The sequence below is a fragment of the Neopelma chrysocephalum genome, unplaced genomic scaffold (assembly GCF_003984885.1).
Source record: "Neopelma chrysocephalum unplaced genomic scaffold, ASM398488v2 Primary Assembly neopelma1_24, whole genome shotgun sequence".
Classification (NCBI taxonomy): Eukaryota; Metazoa; Chordata; class Aves; order Passeriformes; family Pipridae; genus Neopelma; species Neopelma chrysocephalum.
In genome coordinates this window covers 14,804,817-14,825,482 of record NW_020897693.1, presented here as the reverse complement: position 1 = coordinate 14,825,482, position 20,666 = coordinate 14,804,817, and the positions used below count along the sequence as shown (strand labels likewise).

At 37.2% G+C, this 20,666-nt stretch overlaps 1 protein-coding gene across 4 annotated transcripts in view; it reads right to left on the bottom strand.

Annotated features, from left to right (window-relative positions):
- The window catches only part of TTC17 (tetratricopeptide repeat domain 17), a 56,078-nt gene that overhangs the window by 25,583 nt on the left and 9,829 nt on the right, over positions 1 to 20,666 (bottom strand). For all 4 annotated transcript variants that reach the window (XM_027704244.1, XM_027704272.1, XM_027704254.1 and 1 more), the window contains exons 2-16: positions 16,936 to 17,025; positions 15,500 to 15,669; positions 14,401 to 14,512; positions 13,183 to 13,314; positions 12,390 to 12,499; positions 11,967 to 12,111; positions 11,439 to 11,578; positions 11,047 to 11,207; positions 10,617 to 10,729; positions 9,547 to 9,687; positions 9,004 to 9,119; positions 8,597 to 8,771; positions 7,988 to 8,065; positions 5,552 to 5,776; positions 3,249 to 3,435 (exon numbers count right to left, since the gene is read on the bottom strand). In XM_027704244.1, coding sequence (XP_027560045.1) covers positions 3,249 to 3,435; positions 5,552 to 5,776; positions 7,988 to 8,065; positions 8,597 to 8,771; positions 9,004 to 9,119; positions 9,547 to 9,687; positions 10,617 to 10,729; positions 11,047 to 11,207; positions 11,439 to 11,578; positions 11,967 to 12,111; positions 12,390 to 12,499; positions 13,183 to 13,314; positions 14,401 to 14,512; positions 15,500 to 15,669; positions 16,936 to 17,025 — 2,095 coding nt within the window. The remainder of the gene's footprint in view (positions 1 to 3,248; positions 3,436 to 5,551; positions 5,777 to 7,987; positions 8,066 to 8,596; positions 8,772 to 9,003; positions 9,120 to 9,546; positions 9,688 to 10,616; positions 10,730 to 11,046; positions 11,208 to 11,438; positions 11,579 to 11,966; positions 12,112 to 12,389; positions 12,500 to 13,182; positions 13,315 to 14,400; positions 14,513 to 15,499; positions 15,670 to 16,935; positions 17,026 to 20,666) is intronic.

Sequence of the window (20,666 nt, the reverse complement as noted above, 5' to 3'; positions counted from 1 at the left end):
AAAGGATATAAATAGTTATGACGCGTCATCAAGTACATAATAACAAGAGGACAAACTAAATTCAATATCAGATGTCCCCAAGCAGAAACACATCATCTGAAAGGCTGTGAGAAACTCCTGAAGTAACAATCCAGTGATACTGTGATTGTCAAGCATACATCTGATCCTTGTATTTACAAATGTGCTTCATTAGCTCTATCCTATTCAGAAATATGTGTGAAAGTAGTGTTCAGTTTGCACCTTGTCATCAAAATGTACCTTCCAGTCTGTCATGGTGTTAAACAATAACAGATTATGTAGCTTTATGAATCTTCTAAGTCTACGTGACATTAACATTTAAAAAAATGTTGTAAATGCAACAAGTAGTGTCAAATATCAGCATCTAAACAGTTTGCATTTTTTAGGTTCCATATAGTGGCTGAATAATTGTATATACTATTGTATTAGAATGGAAAGTCAAAATTCAAACTTACAATCTCTTTTCAATTGTTTTCTTTGGACTGAAGGATGAGTAGAAGATTTCCAATATTTCAGGATACTTGTAAGTGTGAAGTGTGATTTCTGAGTATGCATTCTTGAAATAATTCTGGCTTTGGAGAATTAACCTCACTTTCATACAGCCTGTCAAGGTTCCTCTTGAGTCAGTTGAAGTTTACAGTGGGGAAAAAAAATAAAATTTCCCCAAACCTTATGGAAATAAGATAGGCACATCTACCTCTCCATTTTTTAATTTTGAGTTTTGACTTAAACCACAAATCATCATCAAGGCTGAATTAACCAGTATGTTTATTTTACACTGCACAAGAATGTACAAAGAACATTTACACTATCTGTCAGGTTCGCACTTTCAGGTTTCTTGCACTCAGACAAAAGATGACCTAAAGAATAGTATAAATAAAAATGAAAAAGAAATATTAAGAAGAGTCCCAGAAAAAAGTAAAAAAAAATAGAGTAAAATACTTGACTAGTGGAATACTGAAATTTAATAACCAAATTAACAAGATAAGGCATATTCAGCTCCCTCTTGATGTAGCATCTTCACAGATTCATTAACAAACAAAACCAAATGTCAAAATACCAGATGAATATATTCATGCTCACTTTGTTAACCTGTGGCCAAGGTAGCAAAAGAAGAAAAGATAACACTTTTCTCAGAAGCACTTTCAACAGGGGTTCTCCCTCACACTCAAGAAACAGAAACTTCCTAAACAGCATATGCAGCAACAGCTGACCTCAAAATGAACACCCTGGAACAGGAATCGATGCTAACAGCGGCCAAGAATCAACCAAAAGAGATTATGACAACTTTAAGAAAGAAAAGCACACACGACAAAAGAAAGATGTCAAAGATCACTTTGGAGTTCAGATACAGACACTGCTTGTTTACCATCTTGGTTCTGTGAATATACTTTTAAATAATTTTCTGCTTACTTTCAAAATAAAGTAGCTATCACTGGAACAACTAAACTTTTGAGTCACAGACATTTTAAAGAAGATCTTAATTAAAAGTAAACAAACATTAATTTTTTTTTATAGAACAGTGAAGTGTCTCTTGTTATGAAATGCGCAAGTTCCATTACTGTTTACAGCATCTACTAGAATTTTTATAAGAAGAGCAATCTGAGGTTAAGAGATTCATTGTGAAGCACCAGCATATGGAGGAGTTGACATTATGAGCATCAGTAAGAGCCCCATCAGTTGGGCCGTAACACCACTTACTACAGTACATTTATCCAAACAGCATTCAGTTCTCACGTCAATCAGAGCAAAATGCATAGGGCCATAAAAATAGTATTATTCTAATGGCATAGTCCTGAAATTTCACCTACAATGGCATCATCTATACTGTACCAGGAGACATGACGGCCTCTAATAATAATAATGGCCAGTCTTCGTGAACGAAGATTTGGGGAAAGGTCTTTTTACCTTTCAAGCCTGCGCAATGGATTTTTTAGGTGAGACACAGCCTGCGCTGAACTGAGCCCACCCTTTAATCCTAAGGTTCATCTGCCGGGGCCAAGCAAGCTTGGACAATGGCAGTGAGGTCCTCAGGACGTAGGTTTGTTTAGAGTGACCTTCTCATAGATGGATGGCCTTACAGGGCTAACGGGCTCCATCTGCCCGGGGGACTGGCTGGGATTCGAACCTGGGTCGCAGAGGTGAGAGTCCTGCATGCTAACCACTAGGCCACCAGGGGTCCCCTGACGGCCTCTAGTCTACGTTTAAACTACACAGTTCTAGATGTTACATCAGAGGAAGTTTCTCCATGTCTTTTCACTGGAGACAGAATTAAAAACAAACAAACAAACAAACAAACAAAAAAAACAAAAAAAAAACCACCTCAGAGTAAGTTCTAGCAATACCAAAAATCAGAAGAATTTATCTAGTGAGGTTTTCATTTAAAAATAAAGAAAAGATTAGACAGAAAGATACCTTAGTAACAATTTGAGAGAGAGAGGTTTATAAAACATATTAATAGATGTTCTTCAAGATTGCTCAAGAGCAGCGTATTAGCCATATGCAAGCACACACAAAATACTGAAAATATTCAGTGGGATTGACTAAAATAAAAGAGTCCATCTCCAAAAGCTATTGGTTTTTTAAATACAAGTAGCCACTAATGACAATAAAGCATTCAATCTCAAATATTTTAAAAGCGAGACTGGATTCAGTCCTTCTTCTTACAGATTTTTGGAGGGTTAAGAGCAGTAACCACAGGTCTCATATCAATAAAATAATGTTGACATAATATATCCTATTCCTTAAAGACTGAACACTAGAAAATGACAGCCAAAGTACTGAATACACTAAAAGGATATGAATTAAACTAAACCACTCTTCACCAAATTCTTCAGCTTTAAGAAAACAAATCCAGCTGTCTGTAAATTTTGAAGGGATGTACAAAGGGGTTGTTGAGTAGCTTAGCAGTAGAAGTTGTGCATTTCCATAAATACTGAATCCAGCATTTCTGGTTTACCAGTAAGAAATTGATGAGGCTGTTAAGGTATTACTGACACACTCAGGAAGTAATTTGCACTTGGTGGAAGCCCTCTGACTATTTAAGAAGTCATCCTGAAGCAATTATTCAATGGACTGTAACTTTTCCATTAAAAGCAGTTTCTCAACCTTGATCTTTAAAGATAGAAAGTACTGTAAAGCAAAAGGATGAATTCTTGGAAAAAAGGGTGCAATACCCAAAGCAAATAGACATTATTTGACTTGTGGTCCATCTTTCAGCAGTTGCTTACCACTGCACACAGTCGAGGTGATGTTGTACAGAAAAGGATAAAACTGCAAGCATCGGATCATCTTCAGGCTGCTTTCGCACTCCAAGCACTTGGTTGTCAAATTCAGTGCATGTCTGAAGGCCTGCAGGGCTCCACTTATGTTGTTCAGAGCCAGGTATGTGTTTCCTAGGCTCAAAAAAGTCAGGGGCTGTAAAGAGAAAAGCAACGCACCCAGCATAAGTATGTTCACTGTTTAAGATTGAAAAGAGACAGGAAAAACCCTTGTCAATCCACACCCTCCCAAACTTGGCTAGAAAGAATTCAGAAAACTTCTTGAACTGGGACTGCCTGTTCTTCAAATGCAGAACTAACAGCTTGATACATTGGTGTTAAACAAAAGTTGTTTTGACATAGGGTTATGTTAAGAATTCCATCTTCCTACAATAAAACCCCAGCTGTTAAATACACACAAACTGAAATGAAGCATTAAATACTTATAACCATCAGCAACATAATGCTTACTGCATAGAGTACCAAACTGAATGCTTGAAGGCAGTTTATAATGTTTAAAAGTCAGAAAAAAAGTAAAAATTTTTCTAGTGTTCTAGCAGGACAGACACATTACATTTGTCAAGAGTGTTCAGATTTACCTGAGCAGAACTAGGTTACTGCAAACACCTATGTCACACTAGTTTAGTGGTACACATTCATGCCTTTCAATTCTTTAAAAAACAGTATTTTTGTCCACTGCTTTTGGGTAGTCTCGCTAAAGTATGTATTTTTTAAAAAAGTAAAGAGTATAAACACCTTTTTTGCTGGGTAGAACTTAATTAGCACTTTAATACAGGCACACAGTAAAGCACTACATTTTGTTTGTTGACTGAGAAGTCTTTTGCTTGCATGAAGTAATTTGCTGCAATTAACAGTATAATGCCAGAATAATGAACTACAGTATTGTAATTTAGCAGTCATTTTTCCCACTGAAATAGTTTTATGTTCATTGTCTAACAATGTGGAGTCTGATCAGTAACTTAAAGATTTTTCAAACTCATCTTAGTTTGTATTATTAAACAGCATTCAGAAAACAGTGTAAGCTGAGCAACAGGACATTTTTTAACAGTTTTTGCTTATATAGCACATTCTTTACTCCCTGTAGCTGTAATTAATTTTAATTTGTATTTACTTCACACTATATTCCAGGAAATACTATTCAAGTATAAAGTCTCCTGCTAATTTTTTTGGTACAATAGGTATTACAGGACTGAGTACATCTGAAAAAAACAGGAGCAGGCATTACTGTAATGAGGTAGGATTCACTAATATTTTTGAATGAAAGCCCTACTCACACAGCATGGTCCTAAGGATCCCTAGGTTCGTCCCCTCCAAGGCTGTGCTTTCTTAGGGCACATCATTCAAGCATAGTTCTCTCTATACTTCCTTTTTGCATTCTTACCCTACACCCAAATGGGCTAGATTCCTTTCTAACATTTGAAAACTTCTTTCTGAATGCTATATTGAAAAAGCTTTTTCTGTTTTTAGCTTTTTTATGTGCTAGGGGACTGGTGGCCTAGCAGGTTTAAGCTCTGTTAATCTAACTACAGAGCACAGGAAAAAGTCACTTGAGCTTCTTACTGAAGCATCTCAAATCTAAGACCAAGACTGCCTGCTAGAGGAAAGCTGTCCCCCACTATGCCACGCCCCCTCCCCTTCCTTCTCTCAACTGTTGTGGCCAGTCCAGTAGTTCAAACAGTTTATATAGAAACTGTCTATATGACATAGGTGAAGTACAAAATGTTTATAATGTTACTGTTCAGAAATACAAAAACCTGGTTTGAATCTATGGTTGGAAGTAAAGCCACCAAACAACTAGAATACAGGTTTTCCTCTACGACAAAATCTGCGGACAAATAAAACAGTAGAGATAAAAAGTCAAGTGTCACAGAAAGATGTCTACACAGTCAAAGATCCTGGTGACATATATGCTACTTTAAGGATTTTAAGAATGCTGACAGCATTATGGATCTCTGTTTTAGATAAAAATGTTACCAGACACCAGGATTAAATCCCTTGGAGGCACTGCTGATAATACAGGTTTTGGGAGGCTAAAAGTCCATCACTGATTTGTAAGAACTTCTCTAGATGTTTATACTCTCAGCAATCAGCATCACCCCGGTGCGATCAAGAATTTAAACGAAAATTAACATCTGTTGCAAATCACAAGCTGAAATGCATGCACAGGTAAGTAAGCACAAGTAAAATATATTTACAAAATAATGAAGGAAAACACATTCACAGCTGAACAAACACAAACCCCATCATCTTACCTCAGAGGCGTTGATGGTCAAAGCCTTCAGCAGGAGTCTGCTGGCATCCGAATGAAGACCATAATGAAACAAGAGGTTGGCAAGGTTGACCAGAGGGATGTCCTGATACTCATGCGGAGCCAAATTATATGCTTTTTGCAAACAGGTGATAGCAAAGGTGCTATTTCCAACTGCACGCCAGTACAATCCAGCTTCATTAAGCACAAGCCATAGAGGATCTTCTGGCTAAAGGAGAGTCAGGGAGAAGGATAAAAACACCCACAAAAAGGTGTCTCAGGAAGACAGAATTGCCTGCTATTTAGTAAGAAGAAAGCAGAACTCGCCCTTGCATACTATCTTATTAACTAGATACAAATTAGACTTTATTGTGTCTGCTAGCAGATTATTCAATCTGCTCTATTCTACACAAATTGACACCATTTACAATCTGAACTGCAATTTAGTAGCAATTGTTGCTCACACTCTACTCATGACTGCCTGATATATTGACCACAAAATCCCTTCAAATATACAAGTGATAATGGTCAGTTCACTTCAGGAAGGAACATTTGTGAGCCACTTCAGAGTCTTAAAATTATACTAACACAAATCTATGTAGAAATGTTACAATTTGAAGGTCAGACATATCCTGACCTTTCCCTGACAATTTAAGGTTTCAGAGTTGTATTTTTCTTAGACTTAGTTATCTATTTGTCTTATCAAAGTTGACAACTGACATGCATTAGATACTACTGAAAAATTATAAAATAGTAATCAATAAGTGAGGGCAGGTGGAAGAACGGAAGAAGTGTCAAATACACCTCTGAGTGTCCCTTCTTCCTCTTTCACCTATAACAGAAAAAACAAACACCCTAGAGAAAAAATATCAAAATTTTAAAATCCTGGCAGGTGGACAGAGGTAGGTAAAACATCCACTTTCAGATGCACTTTCAAATTACTTAGAAACATGTTCTAGTTTTTAATATTTTCAGCATTATATATTACCCAATTCTGTACAAAGAGTTTACAGCATAAAAGCAACAACTGAAATTAATGTCCAGTCCAACCTACATGTCTGAAGCCCAAATGCATGCATGAATAGGAAACATGCAGCTAGAATTAAGGAAGCAAAGCAGATAAGGATCTTTACAGTAGTATTTTATAAATACAATGCAACTGGCATAACAGTAATACTATGTTGAAAAGTTAATCAGTAAGAAGATTTTGTTCCAGGTTTTAAAACCCTCACACAGGAGGGTTCTAACTATTTGGTTCTAGATGAACTGGAAGATATCAATAGGAAATATTATTCTTTGTTTTGAGTACCTTACATAATCTATAATTTTAAGAGTATTTACAACCCCTATTTTGCAATGCACATACATAACATTACTTACACGTTATTCATTCCAAACTTCTCACTGCATTACACTCCATACACAAGTCTCAATGTCCTCTCTTTAACTAAATCCTCAGCAAGTTATTAGCATTTTGTCTTTCCCAATACAAAGATACCAACTGTGGCCTTCCTGCTCTAAGAAGTTTATCATTAGCAGAACAGGCGTGACACAACACTGTTCTTACATCAGCATCTAAATGACCGAGCAATTCAAGCTCTTAGAATGACAAGCAACAGAATACTACAGTTAAAACCAAAATACCCGTGCACTGCACCATAAGACAACACTTATAGGGCTGTTCTGAACAACATAATAATAGGAATCAACTCATACTGATAATTTTTCTTCTCGGTAAGACAGATGCACATAGTAAAAAGTACTGATTTCAGACTAAAAAAATATACATATATATATATTGCCTTGACACAACTTCTACAAGAAAGTTAAATTGAGAAATATCAGCTTGACAAGTCAAAAAGAGTCAACGTCTATATCTCAATGTTTCCTTGTCATTTGACTTGTGATGACTCTCAAAGGCCCCACGCAAGATGGAGGTGGCACTCCACAGGGTGTTATACAGATGTACATTCTTTGCTCCAGAGTGCTAATTATCCTGACAGAAGATTGACAGAGGGTTGGTTTCTTTGGAGGGAGAGTAGGGGGGAAAGCAGGGTAGTGGGAAGGAGGAGGAAGAGTAAAAGGCAGGCATGAAGGGAGGGGTGACATGAGGAGTAGTTCCAAGCTACTTCTCTCAATTAAGCAAATGTCTGCCGGAATTAGCTAATAGAACTAGCACAGAACTGCTGTTCTGCGTCCTGCAGTTGTAACAAGAACAAGTAACTACAGGGCTGTTTGGTCTACATTAGGCTAATTTAGATACTTCTCTATACTTACGTGCCTTACTTGTAAACATGGATTTTTAAGCTAGTTTCATCTCAGTTTCAGGCAGCAAATAAACTTATTCCTCATATGTCACTGACTGACTGACTACTTAAAAGTATAGAAACAAGCCTCAAGTAAGAATTCTGAATTTATCTCGTTCAACAGCTTGACATACCTTTTTCATGGCATGATCTAGAAACACTCCTATCTTTGCCTGTGTAATAGATTCATTGTTGATACGAGAATGCAAAACCTGAAACACAAAGATAGGTTTTTTTCCCCTCCAAACAACTGAATAAACTTTACAGTCTACATAAACACAGGCCATTCAAGTCTTGCTTCTTTAAGTCTTTCCTTTAGCAAAGGGAAGAAAAGGGTACTGTTTCAAACAGAGGATGTGACACATAACACTTCAAGCAGTCAATCTTCATAATGCAATATGAAGGACTCATTCCAGCCTTAAGTTACCAACTTGGTACAATACAGTTCTTAGAAACCCCAAAAAGATGAATCATGTCAACCAACTGTTAGAAGATTTAAAAATTTCAATTGGCAAATTATATTTCCTATTTTGTGTGCTTTTCGTCGGTATTTGAAAAAGTCAGACAAGTTCTCCCATTCTCCATTCCCATTAGAAAGCCCTTGCTCACCTTTTTTGGAAATATTGATTACCTTATGATACCAAGGAATCCTTTAAATATCAGAATATTTTGTGTAAGATTTTTAAGCCAATAAAGAGGAGAATTTTATAAAAGAAGAGAATCAACAAGATAACATCTCTTACTTGTCTTGCTCGATCATCTGGCATCCTGAATTTCAAATCTAGATTAGTGTCTAGTTCCTTGACCAGTATGTTTAGAGATTCATTGTTACGAGCATCAGTAATGGAAGAACAATCTGGTGCCTGTGTTTCTCCATACTCAACAGTATCTCCCAGGATACTCAGGATTGGATGGATCCTAGCAATAAGGAGAAACAAGACAAATTAACAGCATGTGCTGCCTGTAATTGTGTATAAACAAAAGACAACAATCAAGGAAAATGCCTTCCTTCTGTGGAACGGCCAGAAAGAAGTCTGAACACATCTGTGCTGATGATTACTAATTGCATCCATCCTCTCCAGAAAGAAAATACTCATTAAGGTATTAGTGTGAAAATTTACAAATACAGTTTTTAAAAGTCAGCACTTGCCTGAATCCCCTATTTTCTGGAGGCAAGAAATAAGTTGGTAGTTCTTCTGGGTCAGGAATTTTGGGGAAAGATTTAATGCACTCTGATCGCTGAGGCCACAGAATATGCTGTTTGTCCTAAGGGGAAAAGGAATTATTTTTTATAATTTTCTCAACATTTTTAATATTCTAATTAACAAGCTAATAAGAACACAAGGAACAGTCTGGATAAAAAAAAAAAAGATCTTTAAAACTATTATTTTTCCATGTTTTTTGCATATCAGCAGTTCAAATTTCTATTTTTACTTAGCTGTACAGCCTTACTTACAGCAGATGTTTACAGAACAACTCCCTCTGTGCTGTAGTAGAGTTTCAAAGGATGGGAAACTAGTACAGAGAAACTAGATAGATGCTTATACGTTGATGAAATTCAGAATGTTACATTCTCCAGTACTGCCACACATCAAAACTGCAGCCTGAATGCTAAGAAGTTTCATAAACAAGGAGAAATTTCACTTTCACCACTCCTCTTTGAAAGGGTAAAGCCTATCTACTCTTCACTCACTCTGTTGGATTCTACACTCCACACTGAAACAACAGAACGAGCAACAGGGGAAGACTGCAAGGACTGGCTGTGAACGCTTTGGTTTGCATGAAGATCCAAATTCACAGATGTCATACTAGAAGTTGAGGAGTCTTCACCAAACTAGAAACAATAGAAAAACAAAATTTAATAAAGAAAAGAGATGGTACATTACTGGCTGAATTTCTGCATATTATTTTTTTCCCCCACCATTTATGTAGTTAAGTCTCACTGATGAGCTGAAACTTGGGTAGCAGAAAAAAAAAAAAGAAGAAATCTAAGTCTCTCGATCTACTCACACCATGGAAAAGTAATATTCATGTTGTAAATAAGTCAACAATGAAAACACTAGTGCAAACAGACCACAACCAAAATCTGCTTATCTAGATTGCATAGCTTGAGTTCAAGTCAGAGTTACTAAGACTCATGGCTTTCAGAATTATCTCGATAATCTGATTTTATAATTACTATAGTAGGAAAAACAACCAAGAAGAAAACAACATAATTAAAAATAATTATTCCTGTTTCTTAAACTAGTTAAGGGGAAACTCCAGAACATATTCCATATTGCAAAATAACTGAAACCATAATCTTTATCTGTAGTTCTAATACAGCAAAGGTGTTGCTTGGGTGGCTGTCATTCTGGATTTTCAGTATTAGTATACACCTTGCTTCCAAAACTTCTCAGTACTCTTGTATCAAATTTCCTTCGTGCAATCACAAGAAACTAAGACTTTGGACTAAAATGAAGTTTTTCAATTCAAATAATTCTAATAGCTCTCTTTTCTAAGAAAAACAAAGCCCTGTACAATAAATCTATATTTCTCTCTAGTTCTACAATTCACAGTCAATCTCAGCTTGTATTAATTACAAAAGAAACTAGCATTAAAATACTTTAAACAACACTCTGGAAAAGAGACTAAATCATTTCTCACTATAATTACCACACCCAAGACGTACCCTCTTTGTCAAGCCTGAAAAAAATAGAATTATTCCGCTAATAAGGCAAATGGGATGCAACTTAAAGCAGTGGTATCAATTCACAGACAAACCTGAACATATTCCACATTTTCAAAAATGTCTCCGCGATGATAACGAACAGGTTGGTCCCACTGGCAGTGCAAGCTATGCTGCTGGTTGCCCAGTCTACAAATCTGATGGTTCCCTGCAGAGGACAAAACATTTTTTTATACTACATTAAGTGTGGTTTCTGAGGAGACAAAGACAGCATACAGTCAACCCCTCTGACCCCAGTTCAGTCAATCCCTTTTTATTGACTTCATCAGCCCAGAGGAACCTACATCTTCAAAAGACTGAAAAAAAATCCCTGTTCAAGAACATGTTGCAATCTCTTGCTTTAATAAGCAAAACACAGCAGCTACTGAGGGCCATCTTAATATATACGGAAGTTATGTCTTGACATAATTTGAATATGCACAATACTTTATTGCTTTAATGAGCATGAACGCTAAAAAGTTGTACCTAGTTGAGCTTCTTTTGCCATCTGTGTCTCGTGAATGATGTTCCTCAAGATTTGTTCCTCCTGGATGAGCTTGTACTTGTCTAAAACATCTTGCTGCCTAAGGTAATGGTCATGCTGCTTCTGATATTCCTTTAATTCATTTAATGTTCGCTGAAGTGATCTTGAAAATTAAACAGAAAAGATTTATTTGAATACTTTCTAGAATATCAGCTTTTCCTACCTTGTTGCATATTTTCAACGTTGTGTTTCTTAAAGTATTCTTATGCTTAATTCTACTGCATAGTCAAAGAATTATAGTGAGTTGAAAATCATTATCCTTCTTGAAATGCACATAGTTGCTGCAACAGAAGTTGGATTGTATGCATTGCCACTGGGATACTGCTTTAGTTACCTATGCTGGGCTTCCAATTTTTGCTCAAGTTTTTGCTGACATAAGACAGCATGCTTCCTTTTTACCGCTTGCTCAAACCCTGGTTTGGCCTGTAGAGCATGATCATAACACAGGACTGAGTGGTTGTACTCTCCAAGCATCTGAAGAATGACCGAGAGAGAGAATTAGCCATTGTTCAGTAATATTTAATTAAAAATATTCAACTTTTAAAGAAAATTTTTAAAGAAGGCCTTTAACTTGAATTTTAATTTATGGTAACAAGCAGCCTGTCATTTCTGGCACTCAAGCCACCATATCTGTTAAAGAAAGGCTGCAGTAGAATTTTTATGGAATTTATTTCCAGGAAAAAAAATTTGCTGAAAGACAGACTCTTGGATGAAAGTATCTTGACAGAACCTTAAACATTAAGCATGAAATCACGTGGAAGTCAAGACACACTGTAAAAGAGTAAAGCATTACAAGTCAAGCCAAAAAAATTAAGTAATATTCAATTTTCTTCAAGTCTTGGAAAATAAAGATCGTATTTACTGCGTATATATTTCCCAATGTGTAATAGCTGGTAAAGAAGTCACTGTAATCCAGAGCTGCATGAACCACAATAGCTGCATCTGCAGAGAAGTGAGCCCGGTGCAGAATATTTGCCAAATTTACAAGTGCAATATCTTTATTTTGCCTAAAAGAATACAAAAAAGAAGCAAAAATGGACATTAAAGGAGGGTCAAACTGTAAAAGAATCGTGCATAAGGACACAGTCAGTTGCCAGTCACACATTAAAATATATCATTTGAGAAAAACGTCTCAGCTATACATATGCCTAGTACAGCACATAGAGACCAAGAACAAGTAACATGGATTACTCATTAGTATACAGTCTTAGAAACCAAAACCTGTTTATTAATTAGGAAAACTAGAAAAGCAATCTGAAAAGAAATCCTTATTAGCAATCCTTACCTTGAAGAAAAATGAAGGGCACGCATGGCACATTCTACTACTTGGTACGGCTCATTCTTTATTCGCCAGTAAAAAGAAGCCATATTATAGAGTACCCAGGAAGAAGAGTTCTGCAGTAAAGAGAAACACATGAACTGTACTAACTACTAAAACATGAACTAAAAGGTTAATCAGGGCTTTAATTACTATGGGATTAAAAGCTGGTGCTCAGCTGCTCTAAGTTATCCTCTTGCACTGGAAAGCTGCCATTTGGAAACAGTTGTGACTGTTTAGGAAGAATGAACTAGCATACAAATGTAATAAAGAAACACAACTTCTGCCTTTCAGGCAGGTAAAAATTTGAAATGAGATGAAATGAGAGGTGACAGTAGTTTGAGCATCAGCAGTTTAATGGGGTTCAATGAGAATTCCTAGATTTTGCAGGAAGGTATTTAATAAAAACATACACATTTCAGTACTGTTGTTTCTTCTTTGTTCTTTTACGTACCTGTATTTTTGTTTAAAAGCTCTTATTATCTTGACAGAGTAATGAATGTGGCTTGCCAGACAACATAACTACATAAGTCAATAAAGATGACAATAAGTATTTATTTACTGGTTTTGCTGATGCTTTCTCCTATCTCTGCTTGTCTAGCAGAAAATGGTTTTAGCCTCCCTTTTGAAACTGAAATGTAAACCAAAAATATATGTACAAAACTAGTACTGGATCTGATTGCATGTATGAGGTGTATCTAATCTTCAGAGACTTTTCTAGCACTCTTTTTGTGCATACAGTAAGATTTCAGTTTCATACCTTCATTAGCCCGTCATAAATACGATGACCTATTTCCTCTATACTTCTTCCCAGCCTCCGTGATAAGTATGTGAAGATTGGATCTTCTTTAGGTAAAAGGGGTGCAGAAAGATTAACTCTTTCTTGGACACCCTAAAATAAAAATTAAATACAGATATTTGCTGACACTTTAACTAAGAGTAGAGAAATACAAACAAAAGCATGACTCTCAGGAAAATGTACAGCTTGGTTATTTATAATCTTATCATCCTTTCAGGATCTTTGGCAACTGAAAGAATAATTTCACCTCTGACAGATTATGAGTATGTCAGATAAGCAAATATTAGAAGCAGTCAAAAGCAGCCACTGCTTGTGAGTGCTACAGAAGAAATATTCACTTCTGGTAGTACTGTGTATCTGGCAGCTACTGATTTCCACTGAAGCACTTAAATCATGTTTATCAGGTTACATGCACACAATGAAAGTACCCCTACACTTCTTCTTTTTCTTCCCTACCCATGAACAAATGTCCTTCTTTCAAAAATACATCCAGACCCAAGAACAGAGATAATAAGACTTCACTTCCTGTTTTTTTCTGTAAGAAAATCCTTATTTGTAGATTAAAAGACTTGTAATGAAATCAAGATATAACTGCTAAAGCTGCATCTGCATTAGAAAATTTGCTCATATCATGCTGTTCACAAAACCATTTTTTGCACCACTCTTCCACTGTAGCTTTCCTAAAGCAGCTGAAAGAAGAGTTATCTCACTCCCTGGGTTAGGGTTTGGCATTCAGATACCAAACAGATGGTCAAGTATGTTAGGAGCTACTGACAAACCTTCAAACCATTTTCTGATCCTGAATTTTCATACATTTAAACAACCCTGTTCAGCACTTTCCAATTTTCAACTGGAGAAACAATTCACAAGCTAGTAGTAGTTCCAATGAAAGCTACCAATTTGCTGATGAAATGTGTTATGAACACAAAATACTCCATTTTCCAAAAAATGTCCTCTAAAGTACAGTAAACAATAATAAAAGACAAACTGTATAAATCTGATAGAACTGTCCTCCTATAAGCAGGTACTTTAATCAAGGTACAACTGTAGTTTAAAAAAAAAAGTGAAATAGTCTTGAAAGATTACAATACCTTGTAACCTTGACTGAGAACTACCAGTAAGGGTCTTCTATTCCTCTTCCTAATGGGGAAAAACACATACTTGCATTTGCTCACTTACCCGTAAGTGCTGAAAAGCATGAATACTGTATGGAAGATCTAGAACTTTTGTACAGTCTGGCTGCTGCAGGTCTGGAGGCACTGGGGACTTTGTGTCTATATAGTCTTCAGGGCTAAAGACATAATAACATAACAGACTCCAGATTAAAATATTGCTGAAGTTTGTAAGAAACAGTATTGCAGTTGACAGAGTACTCTGATTTAATCACTACAAAAATCCCCCGTTTGAGCACATTAGACTATTTCTGATGTCTTCCCAGATTTCAGTTGTACCAGGATGTCATCATTATAGGATAAAGTAAATAAATTTGTTGGCTTTAAAGAAAACATCAACATTTGGATAGCCTCCAAAATGTATAAGCGTCAATCTAGTGTATCACTGCTATGATTAATGATCTGCCAGGCAAATGGCATTGCATGCAGATTAGAAGACTCTTCCATTGAAACAAACAAACCAATCCCAAATATTGGTGAGAAGTCTCAATGAAGGTATATGAGGATAAAACTGATCTTTTCCCACTTCAAGTATTCATATGACTATGTTACAAAAATGAAACTACAAAACCAAGACAGTGAGCCCTGCAGATGAATTACCAATGATGTCAAATGTCAAGCAGACTGTCTACTCATCCTTTACTTTCTAAACATAGGGGACAAAATATGACCAGAAGGTTCAACAGCTTAGTAATCAACTGAATTTCATTCAAATTTAAGTCAAAGACAGTTCCCACTAAAATAAGTGTGTCTAGCTCAAACACTGAAAGCACACTCAAGTAAATTCAACCCCCTTCTACATGATGCATTTCACTTTAATTTACATGTCTGGTCATATCAGTACAGAGTAAGAGTGGTAGAACTCAGAAGAGAAAGGGAAAGTTTCAGGGTAAGGCTAATATGGACTGCTTGAGGGAAACTGTTTGTGTTCTAACTGTTCACAACTAGTAGCAGATGTTGTTTCAATTTTATTCCACAGTAACACAAAAAAAATTAAACTGTCATCTAAAGATCAGTCTGTGTTAGTATTGTTCTTTTTACTTTCATTTAGAGGTATTTTTTTTTTTAATTCAGTAAAAATCTTAGAATATAAAGCATCTTATTACCGGATATCTTTGCTCTCTAAGGTGATGTATGTGCCATCATACAGATCTAGGTCCCCCAGGGGCACCTTTGCTTTAATGCAGTCTGGATCCTCTTTGTTATGCCTTTGTTCCAGCCCTGTGTCTCTGTCCTCATTTTCCTCTATATGAATCTTTTGAGCAACTAACTGTTTCTGTAGGGAAAGAGAAGGAAACAGAAGAATATATATTGATGAAAGCAAATAACATTCCGAGTTTATGGTAGTCCATTTAGGAAAAGAAGAAATAGCTGCTAACAGTATGTCAACTTTTAAATATTTGGACCCTTTTCCTTCACTCTAAGACCTCATGCAACTAATACTAGAGATCGCAAACAAAATCATCATCTTAAGCATTCAGTGTGCTAAGTACAACTCCGGTGGCAGGTAAATGCAGGAATTGAGACTAATTTCCATACATCAGTTTATGCTGTGCCTTGGGAGCTACCTTTTGCCCCATAAAGCTCACAGGTATAGATCACACAGATTAATGATCTGTTCCAGTACAGTAAGCTGCATTTAATTCTCACCTAGATGTGCAAATTGAAAACACATTAAATATCATAGGGGTCTATACATGTGAAATAATAATAGAAAAAAAAATTGCAGTTTTAGCCATACACATTTGATTGCATGCTACTATGCAACAATACAGATATAAACTAGAAGTAATAGAAACTTGTACAAGAACTTACAATATATAACTTCTGCTGAAAGTCATTTGTATGTGCAAGTTGGACATTAGTAACTTCCAAATCCTCAACCTATGCCCCATAGCTAAAACGTTCATTACCACAAAAAAAGAGTATACTTTGATGAGAAAGACTGGCTGAATACAGTCACACAAGGGGCAGTCCTGCTTCTATTGCTCCCTTCCACTTCTTCCATTCACCTAAAGCTACCTCCGGTGCTCATCTAACTTTTCAGTTAGCTTGTTATGCTAGTTTGACAAAACCAAAGCTGGCACAAGAGAGAAAGGAGTGTATGGCCTGAAGGGCTGCGAGCTGTTTGCTTACCTAACCCCTTTTATATTTAAACTTCAGTTTATCAGCTCAAAGTTCATTAAGGCCCTTTCCAAAAGGGTCTCAGACCCTTTTTCAATAATAAATGAGCCCCAATTAAACCAGAGGTGACCTGCTCTGTACTCTTCTGAAATACAGTACAACAGAATCTAGTAACTGAATGACTTTCCTTAAAAATGTTAGGATTTATGGCTAACAACAGAGACTGATGCAACTGGAGACCAGTTAAGCAGACTTGGAGCAAAAAATTCTTGACCTCTGAAGAATCCTTCATCCTTTCATTGAAGCAGAATTTTGCCAACAGTGAATTCTTTTCCCTATCTAAAACTATCGCTATAAAGACTGTAGAAAAAAAATCTGTATTTTCAGAAATTAGTTAGTACTTAATATTGTGCTTTACCTCCAGTTCTTTGAGGTAGTTAACTGTTGTTTCTTGTCTCATTAGTATTACCAAATCATGAGGGTTTCTCAAGTTCATTGGTGAATCCACCTGCAAGACATTTTAACAGTCCATCATGTAAAACATTCTCCTAATTAGAGTGATTTTAAAAGGTAGGCAGTTATGTTCATTCAACTAGTTTGTCTGTTCAAAGGTTTTCTGTCCAGTCAGCATTCATATGTCCATAATTAAAATCTGTACTTCAATAAACAGTTATTTGAGAATCCAATTCAAACCATGCTTTAATTTTAGTTTATTCAGACACACAAGTTCTAAGCATGAGGCAAGTAAATTTCTCACAACAAACATTACTGCTGAAATACCAGATAACTTTTTGTGATTGCAGTCTAAGGTATTTTCTTTTATAACTTTAAAATTCCTCTACTATGTGCCTCAATAGGCATAAAGTACTTCAGCTTCAACTCCTCTGTGCAACTAATTTAACACACCAGCCTAGCATTAAGTTCTATTGCCTTCAGAATTAATAAGTAAAGGAACAAAATCAATAGGGAATCAGGAGAGGACTGAATGCTCTGCTACAGAAGACCGTGCTGCACTTCCAGAGCTTTGCACAGGAGTTCGCAGCTCAATAGAGCAGCATTAGAGGTATGTCCCAGACAAGAGCAGTTACACATCAGGCTCACTCTGAGGCCTAGCTGGGCTCAATAAGCCACGGCACTTCACTCCAAACACCCCAGCTTTGTCCTCATGCCAAATCAATCCTGCTGTGTGACTGGGTGGGGGAAAGTCACTACAGCCGAGAAGGTGGATGAGCAGCTGAGCCGATGCAAAGGCTCACCAAAGACAAAAGGCTCACTTTCAGGCTTCCACCCCGTTTCCTTCAATCTGTCAGTGTGATACCAGGACACTGGCTGCACACCAGCTCTGGTGGCCACCAGGTTCTGCTGTGAGCTAACCCAAACTCAGGAGTTGAACAGCACGTAACTCCCTTTTGGTTGCTTTATCTGAACTAGTAAATTAAATTAGTTCATGAAGGCTCAATGAGCATGAGAACAGAAACAAGGAAATGGACAGGAGAATGTGGCAACAGGATGAAAAGACGACAAGCTGACCAAGACAGCAAGATCTCACATTTTTAACATGACTGTTATGGTAAGATGATCTACACCAGGAAATTCCCGGATTTGCTCTGTTTCCATTCAACCTTTCAGGATACAGAACTAGCTACTGCATAAAGATGTAAACACCTGTATGTTAGCACTGATACAGCTACGTGGGCTGTCCACCCCATGACATCTGTGAAAACTTGGTGACATTGCAATTTAATGGAAAAGTTTGCCATACATAACATGTGCAGGAGAACCTTCTGAGCTCCAGCTCTTCATTTTTTGTCAACTTTCCAAACAACTTGGACACACTTCTGTGACTCTCTCTTATTGCATAAAACTGCATCTCCAGCAGGACACAGCAAATTTCATGGTCATTAATGTGTCCTGTCAACAGATTAAGCCTTGGGCTGTATTCTCTCACTTGTGGGTCAGATAAGAAGCTCATATCTACTATCTTTGGACTACTGACTATAAAGTCTATGTTCAACTCCTGACTATGGGCCTTGTCCTCTAAGACATCAACACTTGTTCCTTTTATTAAAATTGCCTAAGGGCAATTTTGGCTAAATTTGGTGAAGTATTCCTTTCCAAGTCAAAAGCCTCAGTGCTTCTTTTATTATGGAGCCATTTTGGCAGGAGCTACCTACACAGTCCAAATACTTACATTTAACTAATTTTCTGCCTTAGCAAATTAATTCTCTTATATCACCAGATGAATAGAAAATAATAGGTGCTACTGACACCAGTCCATTTTTACACTTTGGAGATCATGGATTCAACAGTTGCCAATAAAGGATGACCAAGTATCTGCTATGATCCAGAGAAGCACAGAAAATACCATATCAAAAAAATCTAAAGATTTTTTTAGTTGAAGTGTCAAAATCTACAACATTTTATTTATAGTTGTATTTCATATTTCCTCCTATGAGCCCCACCTCACTTTGAACTGGCTGCACTCAAAAACAGAGTTATGCACTGAATGTAACACTTGTTCATGCCTCATTTGCTAGAGAAGCTACTGTGGTATGTGCAAATGAATAAGAGATCAATTTGCAAAGAAAATAAGGGAAAGTTTTACTGTATTTAAAGCACTTCATCACCCATTCCAAAACACCACTGTACATCTGACATCTAAAGGCTGCTTGCATGATACTACACAGTCACTGAGAGTCAATTATCAGCTCCGCTTTCAGTGACAAACTGCATCTGGGGAGCAATTTTTTGCAGAAAGTTATGCAAGTATCACCAATTAGAGACCTTTATTCTGAAAGATTAAGGATCTTGTCTTATAATTCAGTCAGAAACAGAATGATATTCAGGGACAGCTTCTGTTTTTAACTTTTGATAAGACAGTCTCATGAGAGTTAGGTCTGAATTTAGCGTGCGGGAATTTGGAGTGGTATGTTACCAACTCAGTATGTATGGGTTGACAGAAAAGAATGCAACAAGTATCATACTCCCATCAACTATTACTTGGCAGCAGAAATCAAAGTGGTAGCAACAATCAAGAAGCAATACAATTTCAAATTCATTCATAAAGTTATGTCAATCCACCAGGAAATCATCTCAAGTTAAGAGTATTTTAATTTAGGCTTCATATTTTCACTTCCAGATCAGATCTCAGTTTGTCACCAGCAAATAAGCACTTTCTAATAATAGCATAGAACCCTTCAACCTTGTAGAAAGTTAACTTTACCAGTGTGAAAACACAAAGCTCTTAACCCAGAACTTTAGTAGTTGTATTGGGTTGGTATGGCAAGGTCTTCATAGCCAGGGGCTACAGGAGTCACTTCTGTGAGAAGCTGCCAAAGCTTCCCCTATGTCAGACAGAGCCGACTCCAGCCAGCGCCAAGACGGACCGCTGCTGGTCAAGGCTGAGCCCATCAGTGCCTGTGGTAGCATCTCTGGGGCAACATAGTCAAGAAGGAAAAAAAGTTATTGTACAGAAGTAATTGCAGCCAGAAAAGAGAGAACTGAGAATATGTGAGAGAAACAGCTCCGTAGACACAAAGGTCAGGGGAGAAGGAGTAGGAGAAGGCGCTTCAGGCACTCGAGCAGAGATTCCCCTGCAGCCTGTTGCAAAGACCATGGTGAGGCAGACTGTACCCCTGCAGCACATCATGGAGCAGAGATATACCTGCAGCCTATGGTGGGCATCACACCAGAGCAGGTGGATGCCCAAAGGAGGCTGTGAACCCACGGAAAGCCCGCAGTGTATCAGGGTTGCTGGTAGGATCTGTGGCCCCACAGGGAACCCACACTGGAGAAGCCTGTTCCTGAAGGACTGCATCTTGTGGGAGGGATACCACACTGGAGCAGTTTGTAATAGCCTGTGGGAAGGAACCACATTAAAGAAGTGCATGGAGGACCATCCCCTGTGGGAGGGACATGACATTGGAGCAGGGGAAGGAGTTCTCCCCCCGAGGAGGAAGCAGTGGTAAAACCAATGTGTGATGAACTGACTACAACGCCCATTCCCCATCCCACTGTGCCACCGAGGGGAGGAGGTAGAGAATCAGAAATAAGGTTAAGTCTGGGAAGAAGGGATGGGTTGGGAGAAGGTGTTTTTAAAATTTAGTTGGATTTCTTGATACACTACTCTGATTTGATTTGTAATAAATT